At 39.7% G+C, this 27,870-nt stretch overlaps 2 protein-coding genes across 9 annotated transcripts; one reads left to right on the top strand and one right to left on the bottom strand.

The window, feature by feature from the left end:
* Positions 1 to 98: 98 nt before the first annotated feature.
* On the top strand, positions 99 to 9,190 carry LOC110040978 (protein lin-54 homolog). The gene is made up of 15 exons (XM_089270531.1): positions 99 to 246; positions 1,601 to 1,890; positions 2,495 to 3,003; positions 3,277 to 3,444; positions 3,556 to 3,647; positions 4,053 to 4,127; positions 4,477 to 4,579; positions 4,880 to 4,933; positions 5,790 to 5,817; positions 5,906 to 5,958; positions 6,459 to 6,558; positions 7,132 to 7,231; positions 7,675 to 7,756; positions 8,088 to 8,181; positions 8,430 to 9,190. The coding sequence occupies exons 2-15, from the start codon at positions 1,617 to 1,619 to the stop codon at positions 8,432 to 8,434; spliced, it is 1,737 nt and encodes a 578-aa protein (XP_089126657.1). The 5' UTR covers positions 99 to 246; positions 1,601 to 1,616; the 3' UTR covers positions 8,435 to 9,190.
* A 1,760-nt stretch (positions 9,191 to 10,950) lies between these two features.
* Positions 10,951 to 27,795, bottom strand: LOC110041003 (shaker-related potassium channel tsha2-like). Of its 8 annotated transcripts, none has more exons than XM_089270511.1 (2): positions 27,588 to 27,795; positions 10,951 to 13,586 (listed from the first exon to the last, which is right to left on the bottom strand). In XM_089270511.1, the coding sequence occupies exons 1-2, from the start codon at positions 27,598 to 27,600 to the stop codon at positions 11,884 to 11,886; spliced, it is 1,716 nt and encodes a 571-aa protein (XP_089126637.1). In that variant the 5' UTR covers positions 27,601 to 27,795; the 3' UTR covers positions 10,951 to 11,883. The 8 variants fall into 8 exon arrangements, with proteins under 8 accessions (XP_089126637.1, XP_020601936.2, XP_089126649.1 ...); XM_020746277.2 differs by lacking the exon at positions 27,588 to 27,795 and adding an exon at positions 23,833 to 24,088; XM_089270523.1 differs by lacking the exon at positions 27,588 to 27,795 and adding an exon at positions 21,122 to 21,706.
* Positions 27,796 to 27,870: the final 75 nt, after the last annotated feature.

The raw sequence follows: 27,870 nt of genomic DNA, 5'->3' as shown, positions 1-27,870 counted from the left end.
CGTGGACAAAGGACCAATCGAAACGCCCAAAATTCACAACCATTGTTTTCTAGCCCAATCAGACTACGTCTAGCTCCAATGCATTGTGGGATGATTTTCTTTCGCTGGCAAAAGCGCGTGATTTTGAACAACAAGATGTCTGCAAAGTGGAGTAAATTGGGTGTCTTTACTACGTGATTTTTATGGGATTTTGGCATGGAACAGACGCTTGGTTTGGACGCTGTTTAAGATCGATGTATCTTGCAGGTAATTAGTGGTTGTTCAAGTGTCGTGTCTCTCGAAGGACTGTTAATCGTGAGGGAATACGTAGTGTTTCGCCTAGCGACCATGCTCAGTGGCGAAAGTGTTACTTTTCTTTTTGCGATTATCATGTTAGAGTCTTTTTGCCAGAGACTTTAACTTGGAATATTATGTATTTAACTTCATAATAAATTGCCTGAATGTATGTGTTTATTTTAAGACTTGAATGACTGCCTACAACGCTGCAAAAAATTCATGTTTTATTAGTAAACTTTGAATCTCGATTATGCTTATTCCCTTTTGTCGTCAGTTCTTTTTGTTGCATTAGCCGGCGGCCTTCCCGTTGCGTCCGTAACTGTTATACAATGACTGAATTGCTACGTTTTTTTTAAAGACAAGCAGAGTTAATATTTGGGAGTATCAAATGCATCAACTGTTTACAAAATTATATTTGCCTGATCGGGAAATTGCGATTCTCGCATGGTGGGTTTTTATAGAGTGAAATGTCTGCCATTCTTTACATGCTGCAGTTGTAACGACGTCGATCTCAATTTGATGTATATTGCACATAATATCTCGAACAACTATCATAGGAGCAGTAAAGTTTATCATATTTAACTAGCCTGTTTTCGAGAATAATAAGTTCAAAGCTATTTAGATTATGCACACTCTATTACAACTAGTAGTCAGTATATGTTGGGGACAATAAAATCCGTATTTTTTTTTTTGCGAGTCAAACATCGCGCTTTCCCTAGGAAGTGAAATAAATCATGTACACATTCCAGCCAAGTGTGTTAAAATAGTGCTAAATGATTCTACAATTAACAGCAGATAACTCGCCGAGTTCGACTTCAGCTAAGGGCAACGGATTATGAGTTGTATTTGTTAGAACTCTGACCTTCGTTTAAACTTGTATGTAAACAATGTAACTTAACCTGTTCTTTTCGTTCTTTTAGTCACACCAGGCAGACCTTTGTCTTCTTTTTCAAATCTAGCAAAATGCAACCTTGTATTTAAAGTTTTGAAGTTAATATAGATTAAATGATCTAGAAAATAAATGGATCATACATGTACATCACTCAATTTTGGAAATCAGGAGAATCCTATGATTATGTTCAGGTGACCTTCAACAACAGATGGTTTCATGGTAATGCTCATCACAACTTCCACTCCCCTTTCCATTTGTGCTGGACAATGCCACGTTGTACGTACACAGTGCTTCAGCATTCTGTATTTCAGTATTGCTGTGACTTAAGTATTTAAAATTGTAACTTGGCAAAAACAATTGCAAGAAACAGTTGGGAAAATGAATCAAACCTTGCCTAGTTATCTTAAATGTTTGTGTTATTTTCTCAAACAGGGAACTTTTATCTTTTATGGAGAAAATAATTACAGTCAAGCAAGAACCAATTGATGATGCATACCCAACACCACCATCAACCACAGTGACGGCAACATCAACAATCAGTACTACAACAACAGCTCAAAATGTAACAACTAAAGTTACTACTGTAGCAACGCTGTCCACAGGAACCGCAACAACAGTGGTAGCGACTGCAATAACTGCATCACCTGAAACTCAGATATTCTTTATACAACAGCCTAAACCAGAAGCTCAAAAACCACAATGTACAGGAACAGGTACACAAGGTTGGTGTGAAGATCCAGATGCTTTACGTCCCATGCTTATGGATTTGAATGCTCTTTAATGATATGCCTATCTTTCATAATGTCTCTTTGAGATACTGGTGGCTTATCAAGATGTTCTTTTCTTTCATTTTCATCCTTGTCAGTGTCTTGTTGACAATATAATGTGCTCATGTTTATTAAAGGTGGCTTACTATAGTTCTTTCTGGCACTCAGTAATAGTAAAGTTGGAAGTTAAGCTGTTTTACTCCCTCAAAACTGTAATAAGCTACCTTAATGTTTTTATTTAGGAAACAAAACAGGTGTTGATCACTCAAGACTTTGGCAAAGCAGAGTAGCTCTGGAAAGCTCCAAATAAATTGTAAATTGGTTATGAAATGATCCAAACTGTTATGTTGAGGCTTTTTCATGAATTACCAGCAGAGTTATTAGTCAACGTGACATTTCTACTGTAAGTAAAGGTACACGACATGAACCTACTGTGACAGATTTTTAAAATTAACAGGAAAAAGGCAAATAATGAAAAGGGCAGCTTGTCACCTCATCGGACTATTTACCTTCTCGAAGTACAGTGTTTTCTTTATATAAACTGCCATGTCTCAAACAGGTACTTCTGTAGCAACAGCAACAGCCAGGACAGTGACAACAGGTGCGCAGTCAAAACCACCTTTAGTTGTCATCTCAGGTAGCCCCATCAAGTTGACTCCCTTGTCAAGGACAGGCGCTGCTTTGACAAGTGGGCAGGCAAACTCTGGTGCTGCAGGCAATATTACATGTACTTTAGTTCATGTGCAGCCATTTAATGCTGCAGCCAAGCAGCACATTGCGCCCAAATCTGGTGGCTCTCCAAACAAACAAACTCTTCCAATGCAGCTTCAAAAATTGGTTCCCATAAGTGTTGCAACTACAAGTCTTGGAAAGATTCAAACAGGAACAGCACCTCAGTTCACCGTAGCTACCCCTGCAGGACCTGTCTCCAATGTGCGGCACATCGCTCCTAAAGTCAATATTGTGTCAGCAGCTGTTCCTAGTGGTCAGGCTGTTCAATTAACAACACCTACAATCCAGGTCAGGAACATTGCCCCTGCTGAGAAGACAGCTCAAGTGCCTCAACAGGTATACTTTGATTGTTAAACAAAGGGAAACTTTCCTGTCCTGTAATAAATGTAACTTTTTTAAAAACCATCAATATTCCTTGATCATAAGAAATCCAATAATGTTGGTTGGCTTTTCTGTCTAGAGTAACCCAGTTACAGCACCCACTGAATCATTTCACACTTGCCATCTACATGACTGTATGTTGATCAAGAATGGACATCCATCCAAAACCAGAGTTCACACACTCTTCTTTGAAGCCTACACCATTTGCTTTCTTGTTGTATTCTTTAGCTGGCACCAAAGCCTGTCCAAGCTCAAGCATCAAGTGGAGCTCAGCAGCCAAGACTTATTGTGCCAGCATTGCCTTCTAGCTTACCACAAATGACTGGTGCAGGGGCCACGGGGAACATTCAATTTCCTCATGGTGTAATAAGTGGAGGGGTGGTCTATCTTCCTCAGGTTAGTGATGTTGTCAAGAAAGCAAGAACCATGCTAGGGATCATTATTCCGGTTTAGAGGTGCATAATCCTTTGTTAAACTGCTGTTGGATTTTTTAAATTCATCTTTCAGCAAGCTCTGACCTCTGGGGGTTTTCCTATCGCAGTACCATTGCAGGCGAATGCATTAAATACAGGACCACAAGGAGGAATGACTGTTAATGGGTAAGGGCATTCAGCTTAGCACAGTTATAAGTAAATTTGCACCTGAAGTTGCTTTGCAAGGTTACTAAATGTCATGTTGCAAAGTGTATGAAAGGCACATTTGATTCCCACAAAAGAACATCCATGATCCAAGCCCAAAATTTATGCTAGGGACAATGAAGATAATTTATCATTTGAAGTTAGACTGTGGAAAACAACCAATTACAGCCTTCACTTACAATAATTATTATACTAAGCAGGTTATTTTCCTTTGTTGCAGACAAAGAAACCAAAAAAATAAATAAATAAATAAATAAACTGGCTTTTATCAAAACATAAGCAGTGAGTGAAGCATTCATTGGCCTGCTGTTTCAACGATAGTGGCAGTATCAAATGGTTTACAATATATAACCTTTTTTTCTTTAGGAGTTCTCCTGAATCCTCACCACCAAACAGACCTCGCAAGCCCTGTAACTGCACCAAATCACAGTGTCTTAAACTGTAAGTTAAGCTCTTTCACATCTAAGTGACATAAAATAGAAACTGCTAAAATAACACATTGTATAGATACAACAATGTGTAACAAGACCTTCGCACATCTCATTTACCTATCTGTGGAGTTTGTTGACTTGTAGTATGTACATGGGGCACTTTCAGGGTTTCTTTTTAACCACAAATTCTGCAGCTTTAGGAATGGGGGACAAATGGAACATATACTTAAAATTCCTGGGAACGTTTTCAGCAAATCTGATAATTGTATAATTCCAAAATGTAAATCTTTTACCTAGAAATGAGTATATACTATAATGATTATATAAATTATTGTAATCGCTACTTGTATTACTCACAGGTATTGTGACTGTTTTGCCAATGGTGAATTTTGTAGCAATTGTAATTGTGTCAATTGTTCTAATAACATGGAGCATGAAAAGGAGAGGAGCAAGGCAATCAAGGTATGAACTGTACAAAGAACAGCTAAATAAGAATAGGGGCATCTTTCTGGTGGTCAAAAATGTACAAAAAATTCCTAGATTAAGTCTTTGAAAAGTCCTTACACTTTTGGTGTAAAAACAGATGTAAACCCTGCATCCACTCTTCTATTTGATGCACCGGTTTTTTGTTGTTGTTGTTGGTTTGTTTTGTGTTCTTGTTGCTCTTGACTTGTGAAGACCATTGAAAGGTACTATATTTACATGTATGAACCTGAAGTGTATTAAACTTATCTCACAATAATTTTTGTTATATATTTTCAGGCTTGTTTGGAGAGAAATCCTCAAGCTTTTCACCCAAAAATTGGAAAAGGAAAAGTAAGACGTTTGTTTGTCATGTTTTAACTTGTATGTTAATGTTACAAGCACTGTATGCATCTTACAATGGATTTTAGTGACACTCTAAGAATTGTGTCCTACATGTTACTGCTATAGTACATGGGTCACACTTGTGGGTGGCACATGCCTCCCCAACTACATTACAGTAAAAGCTCATGGATTATATATTAAGAACCTGGATTTAAAGAACTTGCCATGTGAAGGTTCTCCATTAAGACCCTCTCCACTTAGGAACCTGTTACACTTGGTCAATAACCAAGTGTGAGGTTATGCTGGCTGGATATTAGCCAAGTTTTATTTTGCTTGTTTAGGAATGGAGACGGAGTTGAGGTCCATGATAATGCAAAGTAGAACAAGGCCAATATCCAGCCATCTTGACCTAACAAGCTTGGAAAATAAAGGATTTCTTATATGGCTTTCAGGGAAATTTTTCTTGTGGGACACAGCAGGTAGTCTTGAGTAGGCAAGGTGGTGAAATCTTGCATGCTGGGGTAGCCAATCACGGTGCATGACTTGGTTCATCTTGCCCACTCATGGAGCTAGCAATATGATAAATTTATATGTACATGTGGAACCTGTTTAGGCTAGCTTGGAAAAATCCAGTTTTTCTTATTAACATGGGTTTTTACTAATCTCTAGACAAAATTAGGACTTGCACATTGTTTTGTGCTCCCTCAGAAAGTGTGGTAGTAACTGAATATGACTGTATAATCTGGTTGATTGACTGAGCTTCTTCTGTATTTGTAAACAAATTGATAACTACTTATAATACATGACAATTCATTGGCATGATATGTAATATAATAATGCCTCACAATTTTCCTTTGATTTTCAGGGTGATGCTGACAGACGGCATAACAAAGGTAAAGCAGTTTATGCTTGGAACTTATCCTTGTCTGACAACTTTTGATTCATAGGCGCTTGATTCATTTATCCTACTGTCTTTAACAGGTTGCCATTGTAAGCGTTCAGGATGCCTAAAAAACTACTGTGAATGCTATGAGGTATGGAACTGTTTCTTTCTTGGATTCAGCGTGACACTTTGCTTTTGAGGTTTAAAAATTTTGATTAGGTTTTTGATGATCAATTTCTCAATTTGCTGAAGTTGTGAGTAAAGTATTACATGTACATGTCCCTGCAGCTGGTTCATCGTTCTCGTCACTTTATAAAGACCAGGCACTCAACACTAGCTGTGGAAGGCATCATGGCCTAACTACATGTATTAGTGGTCGGGACTCTGGATTAGGAAATCCAGGTTCAGGTAGTGGCCAGGCGGATGTATTCTAGAGCAGAACATTTGACTCCTATAGTGTCTCTTCCACTTGGGAGCATACATTGAAATGGATACAGGAAAAGGAAACCTTGATTCAAATGTGCAAGAGACTTGACTGCAAGTTGTTACCTATTCTACATTAACTTTGCTTGCTAGTTTGTTTTATGTGATAAAGATACAGTTAGCTTTATGAGATGTCTGACTCATTCTCTTTTTTTCTTATCTTTGAAGGCCAAGATTTTGTGTACAAATCTTTGTAAATGCACAGGATGCAAGAATTTTGAAGAAAGTCCTGAGAGGAAAACCTTAATGCACTTAGCAGATGCCGCAGGTACGTTAGCTGATCAGAACTCAGAATGTAGCATTCCATGGAAGATGGTTTGCTCTGATTAGTAATTTGTAAAGAGTAATTTAGGGAAAACACAGGCTTTTTGGAGGTACACAGTCAAGGCTGTAGCTAGAGACGGGCCATGGGGTCAGGGTGTGGTGTAGGTTTTCAATTACACCAGCACTGTAGGATAAGATTGGAAAAAAGTCTTTGTAATCCCTTAATAATCCTGGCATTTTGAGCATTTCCAAAATTGATTTTGGAAAAGGAAATATCTCCAAGAGAATGCTGAAAATCGCATGTTGGAGCCTCTCAATTTCAAACTTTTCTGAGGGAACCTCCCTAGAGGCTTTTGACTTCGGCACTCAAAGTGGTGTCAGCCGTCTCCTTCATGAAAGTAGCCCTCTACTCCCTAAATAAATGAGAACCCTCTCATGGAAAATGTTAAGTTAGGAAGTAATTTTAAACCAGGCAGCTTTTCAACTGAGATCCTGTTTTAAAGGTTGAGAGGTCTTGTCTCAGTTAATTATTTCATTTACGTAGAAGTCAATCGCACGTTGTTGTTGCTCTTTACAGAGGTTCGTGTAAAGCAACAGAATGCTGCCAGAACTAAACTGGAGTCTCAAATAGAAGACCTGCCATCCCGACCAACCTTCTTGTCCAGCTCTGGAGAGAGGTTAGTATGTGCAGGAGATTTTCATTTTGTGCCATTGCTCGTAGTAGCATTTCAAGATTGGCTCATGTAATTTGGGTGCTTTAAAATGATACGAGTTTCATAGTTTTTTGTGAGTGGAGCTAATCAAAAGATCGCACCATCGTTTATATAACGTTGATCAAACTCGGCTAGCGTGTTCCAACACTGATTGAATCATAGCCTATTCCGTGTGTTACGTTGTTGGGATGAAGCTTAAAAACACGTTCCCCAGTTAATCAAATCCCTGCCACAGGCTATGATCGAAACAGTGCTCAGTGGGACACAATCTCCTTTGCATCCAGGAAGGACTTGTAAACTTGACAAGGGGCTTGGCTTCAGATTTAATTTGTGGTTTAGAGAACTGGACTGTATTATAGTATCTGCTGGATAGCTTTTCAGCAACAATTTGTGTGTTATTTTTGCAGACTTCCTTTCTCGTTCGTGACAGACGAAGTAGTGCAAGCCACTTGTCAGTGTCTGTTGGCTCAAGCCTCAGAGGCGGAAAGTGTATGTTCTTTTTTTTTCTTTGTTTGCGCCCTTGATTTGAAAACTAAATCAACAGGAACAGATGAGAAGAGAAACGCTACTTAAACTGTTCCAGTCAAATGACATCACTGGAGGTTCTCCTTGTCATTATTTTTTATCCGTGTAGATGGAATATGTCAGGTGGTCTTGAGCTTCTGAAGTCAATTATCCCTGGAAAACAAGAAAACGTCGAAACTCCCCATACGACAGCAGAGTGAGAGGTTCTACTCTCTGCTTCTCCCTTACCCACCCCTCTGCCCTTTCCTTCAAACCTTGAGCGTTCCTCAGACTTGCCTCGTGATTCTATCATCAGGTGGGAAAGTCTCAGGCAGTGACCGAAAAGATGATTCTTGAAGAATTTGGACGGTGCTTACTACAGATCATTCATACAGCCAATGGAACTAAAGGCAAGTCTGTTTCTACCTGCTTGTTTGTGTTACACTTCTTCTAACCAACAGCATACACGTTTTCCACTCCCTTCTCCTCCCCTTCCAATACTTCTTGATATAGGGAGGCAAACCTACACGATACGTAACGCAATAAAAGAGATTTTGTGCATGTTGTTAGATTGGAATTACAGGTTTTTGCTGTTGGCATGTCTTGTTACATGTGTCTATGTTTTGATTGTTGTTCGTTGCCCTGTTTGTCTCGACAGAATGATTCCTTCACTTGACGGTGCGGTGTTTTCAGGGTGCGGAGATTACACGTAACTTATCATCCCTAATCGGATTTTTATCGCGCTGTTCCGTCCCGTGGAAACTGGACGGCGTCTTCGTAATTTTTATCTCGTAGTAAAAGTAGTGTAAATAGAAGTTTGAAAACGTTTTTCGCCTGTTTACTATTTTGAACGCTCAGTGTGTAAATATCATGCTGCGTCGAATAAGTTAGTTATTCTCGTCCGTTCGCGTGCTTTCCGAAGGACACCCGAGGGACACCCGCGGATATGGGACATACAGGGAAACGTCCGGGACGTTGTCGAATTTTTAAGACGGACCTTACGCAAACCACGAGGGCAACGGCAACGAGAACATCGCCAAACAAAATGCTTAATGAGCAGAGTGCACTATGTACCTCTGTAATTGCCGTCTTCTACAAAACAGCGTCAGGAAATGTCCACGTTCCGAGTATTTTGGAGAACGTGAACCATTACGGCTTTCTATTATTGAGCCTGTGGAAGCTATTGTTCTGCCTACAAACCGTGTAAACAACTGAAAAATTCTTAAGCGAAATATGAATACATTTTCTAATAGGCGTTGTACTCGGTGTCGCCGTCGTCACTGCGTAAGATTATAGATATACATGTATTAGTAATAGTAACTGTGGTAACAGCAGAACTTCCTATACGTGTCTAAACTCAAATCACTATTTGACAGTTCTTATCCGTGAATAAAGTCCATTGATGGGCATGGCGAGAAATACGTTCTCTGTTTTATTCGTCTCTTTTCTTCCCTGTTATTTGTTTGTTCTGTCAACCGTCAACCGTCGTCAGATATCAAGGATCCCTTCACCTGTAGCTTGTTAGACTCCTTCGTCGTTCTTGGGCGACGTAAATCTTGTCTTTTCCATCATAACTCAACTAAGAAGCCGGCTTGTGGCAAATCTGATAGGTTAGCTGATTTGCTCTCCATAAGAGTAGAGGCATTTAGGTGAGGAGCTCTTAATACCAGTCCAGCCGGTATTTCGGTTGCCACGTATCATTTCTTTCTAAGGGAAATGTTACGTTACGACGCAAGTAACGCTTGCAAACGAGGCGACTGTCACCGTGTGTGTTATAAGCAACGAACTTTTTCCTTTCATTTAGAAATAACGTAAAATTCCCAAAATAACGACCCTCGTTACTTTCGGAACTACTAGCCTTTGGAGCTCGCCAATTTGGGGGACTTCAGTTTCGGGTGAATTTACTTTCGGGGAGTCGTTGCTTCCGGGGAGCAAAAACCGTTACATAACGTTGGTGATACTTCATCACGTTTCGAGACAAAAAGGTTGCCTTCCCTTGTTAAGAGCGCGTTAAGGTTCGGTAATACGGGCAACATTTTTCTTCAACTTGTCTCGCAACATTGTTGCATTGCAGGTTGAAACACATTGTTGCGCGTATTACCACGTTTGTGGCCAACGTGTCTCGCAGCAAAATACAGTGCTGCAAGGTGAGCCAACATGTTGCGCAAAGTAGACTCGAGTTCTACTTTCTGCAACAAATTTTAGTTTTGCTGCTCGTATTACTACTGAAGCTACAACTTGTCTCGCAACAAATTTAAATTCAACGCTTGTGATTGGCTGTCGCGAAGCGCGGCAAATAAAAAACAAGACGGACGGTGAAGGCGAGCCTGAATTCGAAATGGACCAGTAACTCTCGGAAAGTCATAACTTTGTCCTTTACTAAGTCCTCGAGGGCTATCATAGTCTTTAGGACACCTCGTTTGTCCCTTCAAAACAGGCAGGAAAAAAGGCAAAAGGCTTGGAGGAACTGTCGCAAAAATGCAACTTTTCGCCTAGCTACCTGAAACGACACTGAGCTTCATACTGAGAGAACTTCGCTGGCACGGAAAATTAAGAAGAAAATGACGGCCAGAAGTCGACGTGGAACTTCGTCGAAATGCTAAATTATATTAAAGAAGGCGCCATCTTTATTTACACACGATTAAGTAATTATACGTGTAGAATTCTGCAGACTTGCAACACTGTATTTTACTGCGAGACAAGTTGGTCACAAACGTGGTAATACGCGCAACAATGTGTTGCGAGACAAGTTGAAGGAAAATGTTGCCCGTATTACCGGACCTTTAATCATCGTTATTAAGTTGCCGTAAGTAACTTTTACTTGGCTGTTGATTGAAAAAATAAATGTGGTCTCGCTATTTTCGGGGGATAGGGGTGGGCTCGCTACTTTCGACGATTTTTTTGATGTCACTTTCGGCGGGTCGGTCCAAAATTTTGCGATACTTATCATTTGTAGGGTTCTGTTCGGTAAAGTTTAGTTGTAGGTATGTGTCGGAGCCTACTGAAAACATGCTTAAATGCCGGCAAGGATTATTTTAAAGCAGCTTGTCCGTTACGCCATTTCACCCGTGCGTGACTCTCTAACCTCTCGCGGGCGATTGGCTTGTTTCCGAACCGTTTAGTTGATTCAGTTTTGTATTTGACAGAGAGGAAAAGTCCAAGGCCCAGGGACTACAATATATCAAAACTGACATTTTATTACGAGACGCAAATTCCGCAATTCAGAAAATAGTGTTCTTCGGTTCTTGTGCTACAAAATACTCCATAAATTAATGTTACATCAGAATGACCACCCGCAGTTACAAAAATTTGTCGTTTGCATTGCACTCCCCGTTGCTGCAAATTATGGTCATTAATTTTCAAACGTTGTGCAATGAAAACTGTTCCAAACCTAAAGTTTACCCAGAGCTCTAATTCAAGTAATTATCGCCTAGTAATACTACATGGAAAGCAAATTATCCACACTACTGCTAATGGCCCTATTCACCAAATGGAGAGAAGGAATTAAACCAGTCAAGTCAAACATTCTTATTTCCTCGTGCTGCGAGCTAAATTATTTTACAAAATTCTTACTGGAATAGAAAACGAGGCGTCATATATAAATAGAAAAATACTATTTTATCACGTTTCAAAACTACTCTTTTTGTAGAACACTCTTCATTGGCTGTTTGTTTAGATTTCCAGATAACATGGAGATTTCAATAACAACTGCAATTTTGTTTTCACACAAAAAAAAAATACTATCATTGATTGTTTTTTCACCGAAAAACATAATAGCTTGCCTGCAATATCAATGTTAGTGTAGTGCAAAATTGTCCTTTTCTGGAAAACTATACTATAGATGTCCAGGTCAACATAGAAACTGTCCTTTAGTTTGGTGTTGACACGGTCGTGTTACTTTTGTTGTCGTAGTCGTTGTTTTTGTCGTTTTTGTCGTTGTTGTTGTTGTTATTGTTGTTTGTGTTTTAAAAAGCCCGCGGAAGCCAGCGAAGACTCGTAGATGTTTAAAATGTTTGTACTCCCCATTCATACAGAGAACGCTTCGGAATAATATTCTCCGACAAAGTGAATTTACGAGAAAAATGAAGCTAACTTTCATCTTGAGCTCGTTTTCAAACATTTGTTTGATCTAGCTTAGAGAAAGACGACTCGTCATCTTCAAGCAGTGATAGGAACTCGGAAGGATTCTCCGCCTCTCCTTCGAGGTCTTTCCTCTTCTTGTTTCCATTTGTCAAGCTTTGGTGCCACGAGCTCTCTGAGACTTCCTCCTTCTCTTCTTCTCTTTGGAGAACATTTCCGTTCTTTTTATCATCACTGATGTCTACATCCTTTCCATTCAGTAACTTAAGCTCGATTTCTCGAGAATTCAGGGAGTCATTGTTCAGTACAGCTTCAGACGTCTTCCTAGAACCAAACATTAGACTCAGTTTTCTCGACTTGTCGTCTTCTGCGTCTTGTAAGCCTTGCTGCTTCAGCTTCCTGCTTCGGTACTTTTTGTAAATCGCATCAAAATTGGAGACAATGACTGGCACAGGCAGAGCAATCGCTAGTACGCCGCACAGAGCGCAACCGGACCCAACAAGCTTACCCCAAAGTGTCTTGGGATACATATCTCCGTAGCCCACCGTTGTCATAGTAACTAGCGCCCACCAGAAGGCATCCGGGATACTTGTGAATAAGGTTTCTTCGTCGCCATTTTCTGCGTAATAAACCATGCTGGAGAAAATGACCACGCCAATTGCCAAGAAAAAAATCAGAAGGCCGAGTTCGCGCAAACTCTTCCTCAACGTTAGTCCGAGAATTTGTAGCCCGCTAGAGTGTCGCGAGAGCTTAAAAATACGAAACACTCGCACCAGTCTTAGAATTCGGAGAAACGCCAGCGAGAAATTCTGCTCGCTGCTGTTCTTGAGCCCTAGTTCCACATAAAACGGTAATATAGCAAGTAAATCAATTACATTTAGGAAAGAACGAACGAACAGCCATTTCTGCGGACTAGACATCAATCGCACCAGATATTCAAAGGTAAACCAGCTTATGAATGCAATTTCAAGCTGTCCAAACACGTTTTTCACCCTTGACGCTAGGTCGTTGTGTTCGCGAATTTCTTGCATCTTGGCGGTGTCATTTCTATGAATGTCATCCTCTGGTAGAACGATAAACTGGGGAAGAGTTTCTATGCACAGAACGACTATAGATGCCACTATTACTGAAACAGACAGCAATGCTAACACACGCGCTGCTTTGCTCGAATCAGGATATTCAAATAATCTCCATATAAACTTCTGTGCTTTTTTCTCTGGCATTATCACTGGTTTATCGGGAGGTTCATCTTCGTTCAGGATATCCTTGACAGCATTTATAGCGAGCTCTCCAAGCTGGAAAAACTCGACCTCCTCCAGTAGAATCTCTGGAGCCAGCTCCGGCGGGCAGACCAATCGACCATTTGATTGATAGAAATACAAAATTAATTCGAACACTTGAATGTTTCGATCAAAGAAATACTCATTTCGCTCCTCGTCGTAAAATTGTTGCCTTTTCTCTCTATTTCCTAGGAGAGTCGTAGGGAATCTTTCCAACGTTTGCAAGTAAGTCATATATCGGAATCCGGACACGTTGAGAACGATTCGACGGTGTTTATTTGGAGAGTGACTTTTCCCGTGACCGGAGGAATTTTGTACTCCGCTTTCCCCTGAACTGGAAACTTCTCGATCGATTTCTTTGTTAGTTTCTTCAGGCGCAGCTTGAGTAGTTATGTCTCTTTTCTTCAGTCTTAGCGTTATTGCGCCATGTGTACTCAAGCTTGTTCCCATTTCTCCTGTAAGCAAAACAAAGCGTACGGCGTGAATAACCAACAACTCGTCCTGTTCGTCGACAAGCAACAGGTCTTCAGGGCTATTACACGTCTAAGTTATTTCACAACGAGACGTCTGTACCTAGTTGGATATTGGCATTGTGCATTACTGTTTTTGGTGGTGCTCGGAAACTTCACAATTCGACCACAGACGATACATAACACTCACCACCTCAAGCATCGATCTAGAATCAACCTTAATTAGAGAGAAGTTGTTATCATTCCGGTAACATGCACCGCTTTAACTCGCGCAAACAACACTTTCACATTACCGGTTTAAATATTAACTCGCAGCAGTCAATATTAGTGGTATCGGCTATCGAACGTGTCTTTTGTCAGCGAACGAGTGAGTGACGAGCCATTTATGTCGCAAATCGCATATGAAACCATCGGTGTGGAGCGGTGCCGTCACCTTGTCAGGCCAAACAATTGAAATGCATTTTGATTAATAACAAAAACAAAATCGATCAAAGAGTTGGAGGGTTTTTTGTCGAAGAGCATTCATGCAAGATTAGGCATGATAGCGAAGTGAAGTGAAGTCGAACGCTCCGTTATATTTTTCCCTGTGCGAATGTGCTTGAAAATAAAGGTCGAATTCACTTTTGGACACATACGCCGTGTCTAATCTCACTCCACTCTTTGTCGTGGAATTTAATTCTTTTGCATGCAGTGTCAGTCAAGAAATTTGACAACAATATAACCTACCGAGTGATATTGCCTCTGCTTTCTAGCGTGATTCTGGCGGTCTACGATTGGACAGAAAAATCTCGGTTGAATTTGTTATTGCTGCTGAATTCTTGAAGTAAAAGGCCAGATAACTCTGCCCCCTGAATAATTTTGATTCAAACTGCATACACAATCCTCGTTAGTTTTGTTGATGGTCCTTTTGTGTGCAGTTTAGTAAATTTTTCAGTAGTGGCTTCCCACGCTAATTAGCCTACAAATCGATGCTTATTGTTCTCGTGGTCTTTGGATGTCCCAACCAAGAAATTGATGTGTCTCGGCGATGTGTCACGGATGGCGCCTCCAGAGAAATGTACACTAGATATTTCAATTTTGTCATTTGTAGTCCATCTCCGTCATAAACACTATTCTTGTTCCTTTTTGTTTCATTATTACGTACTTCCTTCACTTTTTAACCCTTATAAAAAAAGAAAAAAAAAGCATTACTCAAAATAGACCGTGACATGGCTCCTAGGTAGAAATGGAAACAAAGATAAAAAAAATAGAATTAACAGTGCAGTTTGGAATCTCCTTTAAAATAAGCTGCTTTCGTCTTTTCGAGATTGGAAAGCGTCGCTCACTTACGCTCATTTCTCCAGACAAAACCGCCTTAATCCCATTCCTTGATTTCTTTTGTTCTCAAATCGAACTCCTTAATCACAATGAACTGCCTTGAAAATAAGACCGACTAATGGAATTTAATAACCTGTTTACGCGATATTGCCTTTGCTGTTGAATCCAGCGTGATTTGCCCCACAAATGGAAGTCTTTTGGAAATCTCAGCGTGCGAGCAACATGAACACACACGAGTGAATAATCTCTAAAACCCTTCAGCATATAATTGAAGGAAAACAGCATATAGTTTACCTTGTAGTCCATACTTGATGTCCGTGTTGAATCCCTTTCAATTTGATGAAGCGTTCTTTTAAAATTTTCAGGATTAATAGTTTATAAATGTTGTCAACTCAAAGTAGTCTTAGTTTGTCGACTGTTTTACTTGAAATGGCACTTAATTTGTCTTTTCAAAACGAAGTTAACAGAGTAACTGGTTCTTGTACTGCGACGCTTCAAACGGTATGTGAAGAAATTAATTAATTGGCAATAGCTATCTCAACTCAACTCCCTTAGAAATACAAAAAAATTGAATGAAACTAAAACTCTGTTGTAAGCTTTTTTTTCTTATAGAGGTAAAACGTAGTTGTCATTAAAACAGCTTGTGAACAAAAGTGAAAGGTAACCTTGGATCTTCTGTCTTTAATAATAGAAATAGAAACAAAACCACACGTAATCAACAGTGCCTCTCGTCCGGTACAGTAACTGAGTTTGGTGGGATTACATTAATTTCCATGTAAATAGATCAAAACACAAATGCTTTTTAGACCTCCCGCTTACTTTAAGTAGCTTTAGCAGTTTCAACAAAACACGCTTTCTGTTCGATTTTGCAGAAAAACAAGATTGACTTATTGCGTTACAACATTAGATGACAATGAACGACAACGTGGTTATCGACTAGCTCAACAACCCGATTACGTTTCGTATTAATACCTTGTTTATCGCTTGGTATCAAACTGAAGCTACGATACGCATCGGCAAATTCCTTCTAGAATCTTCGATGGAAGAGTCACAAAAGGTTTAAAAGCCTTGGCGAAAAACACCAAAGAGTTCTATGCTTCGCCGACCATTTGCATCACTTAATTAACAACATCTTGAGAATTTCTGATGAAGGGTTCTTCACTTAAGCTTTTTTTGATACTTTTGCTGAACACATACTGCAGTGTCAATAAAGTAACTTGAAACTTAATCGATTTTTCGCTTCATTTAGACTGTGATAAAATGCTTAAAGCCGATCTGAGGGTCATCTGCCTTGCCCCTGACATTTTTGTTACTGTTAAAATCACAAACATACCATCAATCACTGAATTCTTAGGGAATTGTGATACAGTAGTTAGTTTCTAGTTAACCTTTTTACTGGAATAAGAGCTTGAGAGAGCTAATGTCATGATGGCCGTGCACTGAATGAAAGCTGCAGACTCAATTGTCGTTTTTTCTTGCTCTATCATACACGATCCAATCAGGGAACATGTAATTTTCACTCTACTCTAATAAATTCATGATCCAACCGCGGGTGCATCTAAATGCAGGTTATTCCAAAAGGAGTGAACTTAGCAAAATATTGAAAAAATATCCTGCACTCATTTCTTGGTACGACAAGTGCTTGACTAACGCCGTTGAATACTAATGCAAGTTGAAAGCACAATGAAATGAATCGGGCAAAATATTGTAAAGAAACAAGTGCCCCAGTCGGATTTGTATTATCACGTGAAGATCAAACATAGTGGGTGGCCAAATGAACTGTTTTAAACTGCTATATACCTTTGATCGACTAAAAGGAAATCTTTTCAGCCAAACCATGTTCCCCACTGACCTTGCTCAATAATGATCAAATTGCTGATGCCCGAAACAAATTCAATTTGTATTCACTGACACCGGTGCTCAATTCAAGACGAGTGTTCACAAAGTAAACAGCTGCAATTTGCTATTTACTTTGATAAAATAGAAATAAATTGAAGGCATTTACCAACCTTGGTTTAAGGTGCACTGCATAACAACGCATTACGTATCTCAGGACTTTAGTGATCTTCAGGTTATCGCTGAAATTCACACAGACTAACAGAACATATGAAGGCCCGTCACACTTGTGTTTCGCTTTACACACGACCAACTCTGCGTGCGTTAGGGTTCATCTGTTGTCAACAAAATGCTTTAAATTGGTTTTTTTATGCAATGACTTTTGGGTAATAACTGTAGGACAGATTGAAAAATTTTAACCATTACAAATATTTCAAGAAAACAAACTCGATAATTGCCAGGTGAAAAAACTGTCGCTAGCGATTACCTGCATGAAAACCTTGTGAACGCGGTCGTTTTAAGGTTGATTGCATTGCTTATCTTGATTATTTGCAGCTGCTTATTGAAAAAAAAAAAATACGAAAATCGTTCTTGAGTTACTTGTGGCTTGTTTGCTCTGTTTTCTGGTATATTTTCTCTGACAATAGTAGAGAAAACTGAAAGCACGCGAAGAAGAATTAAATGACGGTTTGTAAGCCCAATGGACGAAGTCTGCACTGAACAATCTTGTCTACTAGTCAGTCCGCTGCACAAAATGCGCGATTTTTGCATACCGGTTTCAGGATCTCGGTCCCAGGCTATTTTGTCTTACTTAGCCTAGTCTTGTGCAGGACTCCTTGGAACTTTCTGGAATTTTTGTAGGCCACTCGTGGACAAACTTATAATTATTTCCCAACCTCGTTCCCAGGGTGAGGTTTGTTATTTCAGAGAGTCTTCAATCACTACAAGCTGTAACGCAACTAACTTGAAGCCGGCAATCGTTACTCAATGCCAGAGGTATAGGCTCTAGCTCAGTTCTGCTCCTCATCTTGAAGGCAGTAAGCACTAAGACTTCTTCAGGAACACAAAACGTTCTTTATTGTAGGCCTCCCCTCATAGAGGCTAACTTGACTAACTTCACAGCTATCATTGCACGTACTTTAGGAAGTGGATGTTATCAAGGCGATCGAACTGAACGGAAGCTTTCTCGTTACTCGTATACCAAAAAGTGAATACAGGTTTTCACTTACGAAAAAATATTGAATAGGAAGACTAGTAGGTCTAGTAAGCTGTTCTTCTAAACTGGTGATATCTTTAACCGTCAACGTACATCAATTAGTTGACGATTCAAGAGTCAGTTAGCTGTCTCCAATTCATGACCGATATAGAGTTACTTGTCGTACCGGTATTCAGTTTCCACGGCGCAGCACCTCCTCTTCACGTTAGGGCAGGGCCGAGTGGTCGCAAGCAAACAGCAGCAAATAAACGCCAACTACAAGCAAACAGCAGTAAATAAATGCTAACCGCAAGCAAACAGCAGCAGATAAGTGCTAACTGCAAGTAAACAGCAGTAAATAAATGCTAACCGCAAGCAAAGAGCAGTAAATAAATGCTAACTGCAAGTGAACAGCAGTAAATAAATGCTAACCGCAAGCAGACACAGTATATAAATGCTAACCGCAAGCAAACACAGTATATAAATGCTAACCGCAAGCAAACACAGTATATAAATGCTAACCGCAAGCAAACGGCAGTAAATAAAAGCAAACTATATATGTGTCCTACCATGAATTATCTCCCAGCGAATCACTGAGCCTCTTTATTTTCTGAAACACTAATAACTAGTCGTGCCTGTATTTTTCAACTGCGTGGCACCTCTTATTCACGTTAAACATAGGGGCTATGCAGTAACTCAGAAAGTCCCTTACTGTAATGCATTGTTAAATCTTCCAATTACGTAAAGCAGCCCTTTCCCATCACAGCGAAACCAGTTTTAAGCGGACTCGCACGGGACCCTCACTTATGTCATGTCCTCGTAATAGAGGTGTCCTCTTCATACAGTTTTTTTTGCAGAAAATATGCAGAGCTAGCCAAGTTCTGTCAAATGTTATTCGTGCTTCATTAGAGATGTGTACATTAAGGTGTGGCAATTTACAGTTTTGAAGTGAATCTTACCATCCGGATTTTTTCTTTTTCAGTTTTCCTACTAAGGCAATCTTTTGAAAACCTCTGTTGTGCACCATTTGTTTTTCTTGTTTTTTCGCCCTAAACCCCACTGGGGTCTATTCATAAACAAGACCTCCGAGGCGTTTTAGTGCCGTCTGCCAGTAAACGCAATAAACTATCTTTATAAGTCGGCCTCACTCCAGAAGTTTCAGTTGCTTCATTTTCTTTCTACTGTCTTCAACTCAACCAAAAAGAGTCGTCCGCAGTAGCGTCTCACTGTTGCAACCCAAATTTGCTTGAGAAAACAAAAGGTGGAAAATTTCTAGGACGAAGGCCATACACTCGATCAAAGATGGCAAAATTGTGCTGGATTATGTTAGTTTGATTACGTCAAAGGTTATTAAAGGTGCTCTTGATTAGTTACAAAAGCGTGTAAGAAAGACACATTATACGACTGGTAAAGGTGCCGACTGGGGCCTTGAATTGAAGTGTCGTGTATTGGACCTTGCCAACCTAGTTAGAAACATTAAAGGGCAAACTTTTTCTTGTTTTTGCTTTTGTTTTTTTTTTTTTTGTTTGTTTGTTTTGTTTTGGTTTGGTTTTTTTGTTTGTTTGTTTTTTTCCTTTCAGTCGACGCTTGCAAAATCAGCATAAGCCGCAGTTTGATACGCATCAATCTTTGGGCGGGAAAGACCTGGCCTCTTGGTCAAACTTAAATTAAAGAGCCGCTAAAATAACTGGAAGAGAGTTTTCATTATGTGACTAAGTTTTTCTGCCATGGTTATTCTCTTGCGTTTCGTTTGCTTCCTTCTCGAGTTGTGGGTGAAAGTCTCGATGGTTTTTGAGTTTTAATTGCTTTTTTTCGGGTTTTGGTTACTTCGTTTCGACTTGCCAGCTGTGCCAGTTCGTGATTAAATCTTTGTTTTCGACACTCCCCGACCCAGTCATCCAATCATGTAACCATTAATGCGGATTAAAGATAATCCAAGTCGTTATTTTGACAAGGCTGGGTTTTCTTTCATAAACAACTAGATGAGTAAAGCAATGAACTCGAATTGTGCTCCCTTATAAATCAGACAGACATTTATTTATATAATAAAACAAGCCTCAATTTTTCATCAGCGCATTGTGTCAGTCAATTTCCTCTCTGGTTGTAAGACTGCAAATTGGACGAATTAAGTCAACGAATCTTCATCAGCATTTTCAGTTCACTGTAGGCCACGTTCGATATATCAATATTATAACATGGCTCCAAGGCTTTCGGGTCAATCTCAATTCCCAAAAGAGACTTAGATACAAAGAAAACAACACCAAATGTAGAAGTTTGTCCTGGAAGCCTCAGAGCCATGATACGATATTGATATATCAAACGTGGCCTATTAATTAAGCGATCGTCAAAACCGAACCGAGAAGTTTCTTTCGTGTCCTACCGAAAAACGTCGATCACTGCAGTTACGCTCTTTTTTTTTTTTTCTACACTTGTACTAGTAGATGCTCCAATTTCTAGTTGGAAAGAAACACTAGTTCCTTCTATCAGTGGCTTCTTACAGAATCAAATCAAATCTTTATCCATACCAAATTGATTACAGAGGTTAAAAAGATAAAGATTCACAAAACAGTAGTAAACAACTGCAAGTTACATAACTTATAAATATGCAAGTTAGTTGAATACATGTGCAGCAGCCACAGAAGCAGAGGTTTCGCGTTGGCCGCTGCTTATTCCCAGGTAGAGGAAAGGAAAAGAGAAAGCGCTATATTTAGATGATTAAACGTCTGACGCCATTAAGTAATCGTGTAGAGGATCAAGTGCTCCGCTGTGCACGTTTCAGCTTGACAACCCTGAATCATGCAGGAATTACAATGACTTGTTTCCCGGGATAGCGGTTTATCAAGTATAACATTGGTCTCGGACCAAGTATTTGATTGGCGACCCGTGTCGCGAAACAGTGGAATAACAAAGCTTATGTGCTATGGACTCGAGAGGTACACTGAATTTACTTAGGCTTTTTTTTTGTAACCTTAATTAGGCAACTTCAAATTATACACTGCGAAAAGTTTAGCTCAGAAATCCATGTATTGAATCAGAGCTGCATCGGCGCAAGAGATAAAATTTATGAGGATTGTGGAGAGCTGACTGGCCCACAAATAAATTAGACGAACGAGCACAGAAAAGTGACTCGAGTTATGCGCGTTCTAGCTCGAAAAGGAGAATATTTACTCACCAGGATTTGTAAGAACACGCGAAGTACGCCTGCGCGGTTCCTCTTTGTTGAAACTTTGAGCACTTGGACTTCGAACGAGACGAACAGACTCGGTCTCTGTTTGCATGGGCGTCAATGTTCAACCGAATTTGTGCGGCGAAAGCGTGAACGCGTCGAAGAGATCATTTTCATTTCGTTTCCTTTCGATGCGGGTAGCTCTGCTTAGCCGGCATCCAATCGCTTTGTCTCTGTGGAATTCAATTGAGATGCCCGGTTGATTTATTTGTTTTGGAAGGATACAAAAGTCTTTTTGTGATCTTGTAGATGTAGTTATTGTGCTTAGTCGTGGTATGTGAGCCCGTTTGTTGTTCTTGCTCTATGCTATCCTTTGTGTTGGGTTTTGAACTCTCTTGAAAAGTGAATAAGCTCGATGGATTTTGAATTGAATTTGTTAATGGACAATCTTGACCAAATCGGGCTTTGTAAGAGACGTGAGGATAATTTTGCTCTTGTTTTAACTGGAGCGCAGAAACAAGTAAACATGTGCTTTGAGTGAGCACAGTTTTGACGCGTAAGTGACTTTTCGTCCCAAGGTCAAGCTTCTCTACTGTGACCGCACTTATTATCTCGATCTTTATCCAACAGCCCCTGAAGATATACAGGGACTGCAAAGGTAAAACTTGAGAAGTGGTAAAGTAGAACTGTCATTTTGTATGATCGAGCAGTGACGACGCTTTCGGCTAACGAAATGACCAAGAATGTTTTAATATTTTCCGGTGGAATTCACACGAAATTGAAAAAATTGGCGAACCTGAACTGCTCATTTGACATGGGGGCGGGTTGATTAGCATCAACGAAGATGAAGTTCTTGATAGATACATATAGCATAAATAAACAATTATTTCATTTAAAGATAAGTACTTGAGACTTATACAAACAATTATCGATTTAGCCATAAGTGCTTTCAAGAGAAAGTTTCTCTCAAGTTTCGATCAGAGCATGTAAACAGGAAGCAGCTGATACTCTATTTGTTTTTTAACTGATAAAACCAACAAGATACAATCATGATAGTCTAATTATAACTAAGTCGTTATAGTTACATCTACCTAGCCTCATGGCGAATGACTTGACCGCGTCAAGCCAATCAGAACTAGCCTTATGTGATCACAATTTTATAAAAGTATCGAGTTACCCATCGTTAGAATCATAAGACATGCAAGATTTAGATTCTTTTGTCATTTCTTTTAATGCCAGTTCTTAGAGTTTGGCAATATTGACATCAACACTTTTACGTACGTACGTACGTACGTACATACATACATACATACATAAAACTTTATTGATGTGTCTTAACATCTAGCCGATGGGGAAAAAAACCCTCCACTAATTGGGGACACTTACTGAATATAATTAATAGCCTACTACTATTTTCTAATGAACTATTAAAAAGCCTAACAATATATGACAATAGATTTTCTTTAATTCGATCTTTCTTTTTCTTTCTCATTCACTGACTTGTCTTTTGACAATCTATCAGGTCAGGCACGGATAAATTTTCGGATCTTGATAGTTTTTAATTCTCAAATGTTGATAAATCTCTAAATTTTCCTTAGCTCATGCATCGTTTCTTGCTGCATTTTCTCATTGGGAGGATTTCAGTTTTAGTCAAGGCGTCCGTCATACTCATTATATGCCCACTTCGAATATATAGACTCCCGGAGATCCCTGAAGATACGAATGAAATGTTCATAGCGTGCAAATCAGTCGTGTAAGAATGGAATTGTGGCAGTAGGATCGAAACGTTTAATGTCTAAACGAGCCCAGCCGGTGCACGCGAGAAGTCTACTTCTAAGTTGCCCTCGAATGTTTACATGCGTCAATGTAAACCAGAATTCTCTGTTTTTTTATTTCGTTTATAGTTTTAACATCCTGTCAGCAACACATTGGTCAAGATTTCACCTCCTGTACATGATAAACAAGAAAATAGTTGACCAGCTTGACCTAGGCTGTAAAAATAGTCTCTGTTATGTAATTTAGGTCCGTGCCAGTGCTAAAATTGAGGTGATCATTGTAAGTCTCATGGCTCATCACTCCTGTTCTGTAACTATGGTTTTCGGTCGTAGGATAAGGCGACCAGGAGTATTGTCCTTGCCCTGGATGGGATGCTAGTACCCCTAAGTGTTGTCAGGTTGCCCCAAAGTTGTCACTGCCCATTTATTCTCCTGTTTGGAGACTACAGAGAGTAAACTGAGCACTTTGCCCATGGGAAGAACGCGACAGAATGGATGGTCAAGATATGTCGAAAAAGGACCTCTTGATCGCGTCTCCCTCAAGTTAAGTGAGAAAATAATCAGATCTCCATGGATTAACAAGGATACAATCTTCTTTACACCATCTTTTTACAGAGTTTTATGACCAATAAATTTAAGAATTATGGCGGTCGTCGATTAAGCATTGTTTGCAACTTAAAATAAGACTTTTTTGAGTGCCCCAGGTTCTCTTTTGGATGACCCTGGATTTTACGCATAAGTGCACATGTTTAAGCTTCCCATGTAATTTACTGCATCCAATGAGAAATTCGTAAAACTTCTTTTGCAAGTATGCTTCCAAACACAAGAAAAGGCACCAACTTTCATTCACACTTGCGATGGTCTCATCTGCAGATAAGATGCTCACGAATTGATCACTTTAAGCTGAAATAAATAGTCTAAATAGTCTAGATAGGCTCTTACCGATCGCATCTGCTATTCTGCCGTCTGTAAGCGACTTCTTACTCTTCTGGTGAACGAACGTGCGAGCAAACATCACGACGTCTTCGCCGCTGGAATTACGAGCACTAGTCGGCTTTAATTAAGTGATTCTGCTCCGCACTTGAACCGTCGCAAGTTAAATGTACCCAGACAGCTTTGCTAATCGTAAACAAACATGACTGAAACAAATTCGATATTGAATGCGATGGGCAACTCTGTCACTCATCATATTATATTCCACAAAATTAGTTTACTAGCGGGGTCACTGCGAGCACACACAGGATGCTTAGAGGGAAGCCTTTGAAGGATGAATTCATTTACACGACCAAATCTGACATTTGTGAACGCGCCTTTTGGCCTATAGCAATAAACAACGTGAAACCCCTTCCAGGGTTACCTTACCTTACGCCAACTTAGCATCTGAGAAAGATAAGTAGATTTTATAACGGGACCAGGACATATAAAGGCACGTAGCTCAGCCGTATCAAATCGCTATTATTGCATAGTGATTCAATTTTCATGTGTATAAATAACGACCGTGACTGTTTCTTTTTGATAACAAGAATTAACATGGTATCTGTTCTCAAAAGTTATGCTTTGATGGCAATGGAACCTACAGTAAATTACTTATTAGAAAACCCACTTATTACATCTATTCTCTAGAGTGTTCGGTAATAAAGTTCTGAAAGTTTTATTCAGTGTAAGAAGCAATGACAGACAACATGGCTTTCTTTAGCGCACGTGCTTGTGTCATTTCAATTATTGCATTCTGTCATACCTGGAGAAGTTAAAGTTGCTGATGTTTGTTCAGCAAAAAACAAACAAAAATACCGTGAATAACATGTTGAGTAATAAACCACAACACTGTTCATTTATCCCTAGGAAAAACCAGATTTCATGCACTCGGGCGTGATAAAAACTTACAGTTTTGAGTCGTTACATAACGACATGGTCGACCAGATTAGGAATCCTCATATCTGTTCTATTTCCATAAATTAACTTCTCCCAAGAGCGTTAATTCAAGAGCACAGATATGAACGTTCCTTCGAGAGAAATAGAGCTTTCGTCTCATTGAATTAATCACCACAGAGAACGGCTGCTAGGTTTCATGGTTCGAAATTAAATGCAAGGGCAAGTGGACAAAAAAAAAAAAAAAAACACAGAAAGGTCTCCGGAACACCCTACCACTCCGGCCCAAACTTATCTAGTTTGCTTATTCCTTTATAGTGTATTTTAAGTAAGTAGAAAGGACAGTAAGGTCAGATATAAAGATACTAGCGGGCACGAAAGGAGAGAAAGTGCCTTATCGCCTTATTAGCTCGTATTCGCTGTCTATCTAACCTGGCATCAGACCTCACATAAGGCCTTCTTTTTGTTCTTTTGCTGGGCGGAATTGCATAGAAAGGCATTTTTTTTCCCCTCTCTTCCGCCTCCCCCAAGAAAGGATAAGGATAATATTGAACAGATTCAAAGGGTTGAAAGACAAGTTAACCAATCACTAGCCTTGGGTTGTCTATATATAGGGTGGGTAGATTTGAATTCTTGGGTTCTCGAGGGCAGAAACTGAGACGTAACCTATGCTTGCAGGCTGAAGACGGAGGGAAGACATGCTACGCGGTTTTCTCTTGTCTTACGCTTTCTGATTGCGGGGTAAACATGCGGTTTTTGGTCGCTCTTTATCATTCTCTCTTCCGTGGAGACCTTAGGAAATTAAGACAAAAACTCTGATCTACAACGTTGGCTATCTGAGTAAAAAAGCTCAAAACCCATGCACTTCTTTCTATTAAGCAGTAAAAAAAACCAAAAGACTAAAATTCGAGGAGTTGGCGACCTCGGATTGCGAGGGTAATCCGAGCTTCTTATCAACACTATCAATCCTCCAAACGTGACTGCATCAAGTGCCTAGCCACAAAGGTCCTCGTGGTACTTGATGCATGCAGCAATCTCAATTGAGTGGTGCGACCAGCAACATCACGTATGGGGAGCCTCGAAGAGCACTGACCTCCTTTTACATTGTAAATCCTTAATCGTGTGTTTGACTTTGCATAAAGTACGAACAGGAAAACTACACCACACTCAACTGACTATTTATCATCGGGTTTTCTGATTTCGTTTCTGCCGTAACTCACACAGCGTACATTACCGTGTAAAATATTTGGTGGTAATTGCTTTCTAAGACAAGCGATCACACTCGACATTGCTATTGTTACAAGCAATAAGTCGATAGGTTCACTTAAATTTCCTCTTTCTTCTTGCCTAAGTAATGACATAAAAGAATTCTGGACACCTAACTTGCTGTTTGAATATTGTGGGAATTGCAACTGATCATGATGACCTATAAGGCCTCATTCTCAAATTCTCCCAGCTAGTATCTAGCAAATATGGGAAGATAAGTAAGGCGAATATGCCTGTTTATCGCTGATTGCCGGAAGCTTTATAAAGCACTCGAATGTAGACTATATGAAGATGCTTCTAAGACAGGATCTAAAGCTCTGATACTAAGTTGCCTTACTAATCTGCGATGAATTTTTGAACGACAAACCAAAGTGTCAGGTTTCAGATTTTATTGTTGTTGTTCCTCTCTTCACTGCGAGCGTCATATATAGCGATGTCGACTTCCCGACCGCGCCTGGATCAATGTTTGACCATGGAATCAGAAAAAGAGACAAGAGGCTGTTGACAATGTGAATACATGCCGACAATCATATGACTGAAAAATAGCAAATTGGAAACGCAATGCAATCTTATCGTTACTTTAGTCAGTTGAGTTTCCCAAAAAGGAATCCACTGAATTTGTATTTTTGTAAGCTACCGGATTGTCGTGTTTATATGCTAAAATAGAACGACATAAGGACGAATAAAAGTGATCACCTGTTGAAAGGGACTGACGCATACTACATCTAGCAGGCTCGGTGTTGATTATGTGTCTAGCTAGGTCCCGACCCCTCCAAAACTTGTCCGGCTGCCTTAGACCAGAAACATACTCAATGGGTAAGCTGTGATTGTCTAAATACTACAGGTGATGTGGTTTATATGCCGATCACAACCGCAGTTATCTCTAGGATGATAAGTCAAACCACAACAACCTCATTTCCGGAAAATAGTAACGACTTTACTTTCACTGAAGTAGCTTACAAGCTCTACTTGCTTCAGTTCAGAGAGTGGGAGAATGAAACATTCCTAAACGCATTTTTTTAATGCTGTTAACATGTAGTTTTAGAAGGTTAGAAGGCCTCAGGCTACAGTCGGAAGTAACCTGCATTGTTGATCGTTATCTTTGAGAACCTTGAGTCTCGTGCTCAACGGAAAGCGAGAATACAATTTCAACTGATAGAAGGAAGCATGTCTGGCAATTGGTTTGCCTTCATCACTTGGCGCACTCTCTTTAAACCTGAGCAGAGCAACCACAAAAAGAACGTGCTTTTCTTCGGAGTTTTAGGGGTGTGTTCCGCTTGAAATCTTTTCATATGCGTTCTACACTTTTCCGACATGTAGCAGACCTAAATACTGTTAGCAACTCTCGGCGGACTAATTTTATCGTATTTAATTAATAGTCATGAATGCTTTCTCATCCCAAGGCAACAGTGTCATTACGTAGAAAGGTGTGTTCTAGAACATAGAGGGAATTCCCCATAGACTAAATCGATTTACGTAGTTCAGTAAAACTTCGAACTACGTAATTTAGTTATTTGATAACTTTCCCACTCAGTTTTTTTTCTTACAGTAATTCCACTGACCAGTTCTTAGCATGCTGTCCTTCTGTTTGTATGTTAAGTTCCACGTTTTCGTCTTCTTTTGAATATCCCTCTCCAGGTCTCGACTTTCGGGATACCAAGAATCACAGACCACATTCTCGTTTTTGTTCAATGATGGTTATGTGACAATGAAACTACAATCTGTAGCTATATGTAAACAATCCCGGATTTTCGCGTTCGCAAGCCTTCTTATTATCGTGATTAATTGGATTAAACGTAACGCCTAAAATGCCGATCTCGTGTCCTTTCAGTCAACAACGACCTC

Source organism: Orbicella faveolata, unplaced genomic scaffold, assembly GCF_042242905.1.
Source record: "Orbicella faveolata isolate gen_17 unplaced genomic scaffold, um_ofav_v1 contig_1, whole genome shotgun sequence".
Taxonomy (NCBI): Eukaryota; Metazoa; Cnidaria; class Anthozoa; order Scleractinia; family Merulinidae; genus Orbicella; species Orbicella faveolata.
This window is presented reverse-complemented; position numbering and strand designations above follow the sequence as displayed.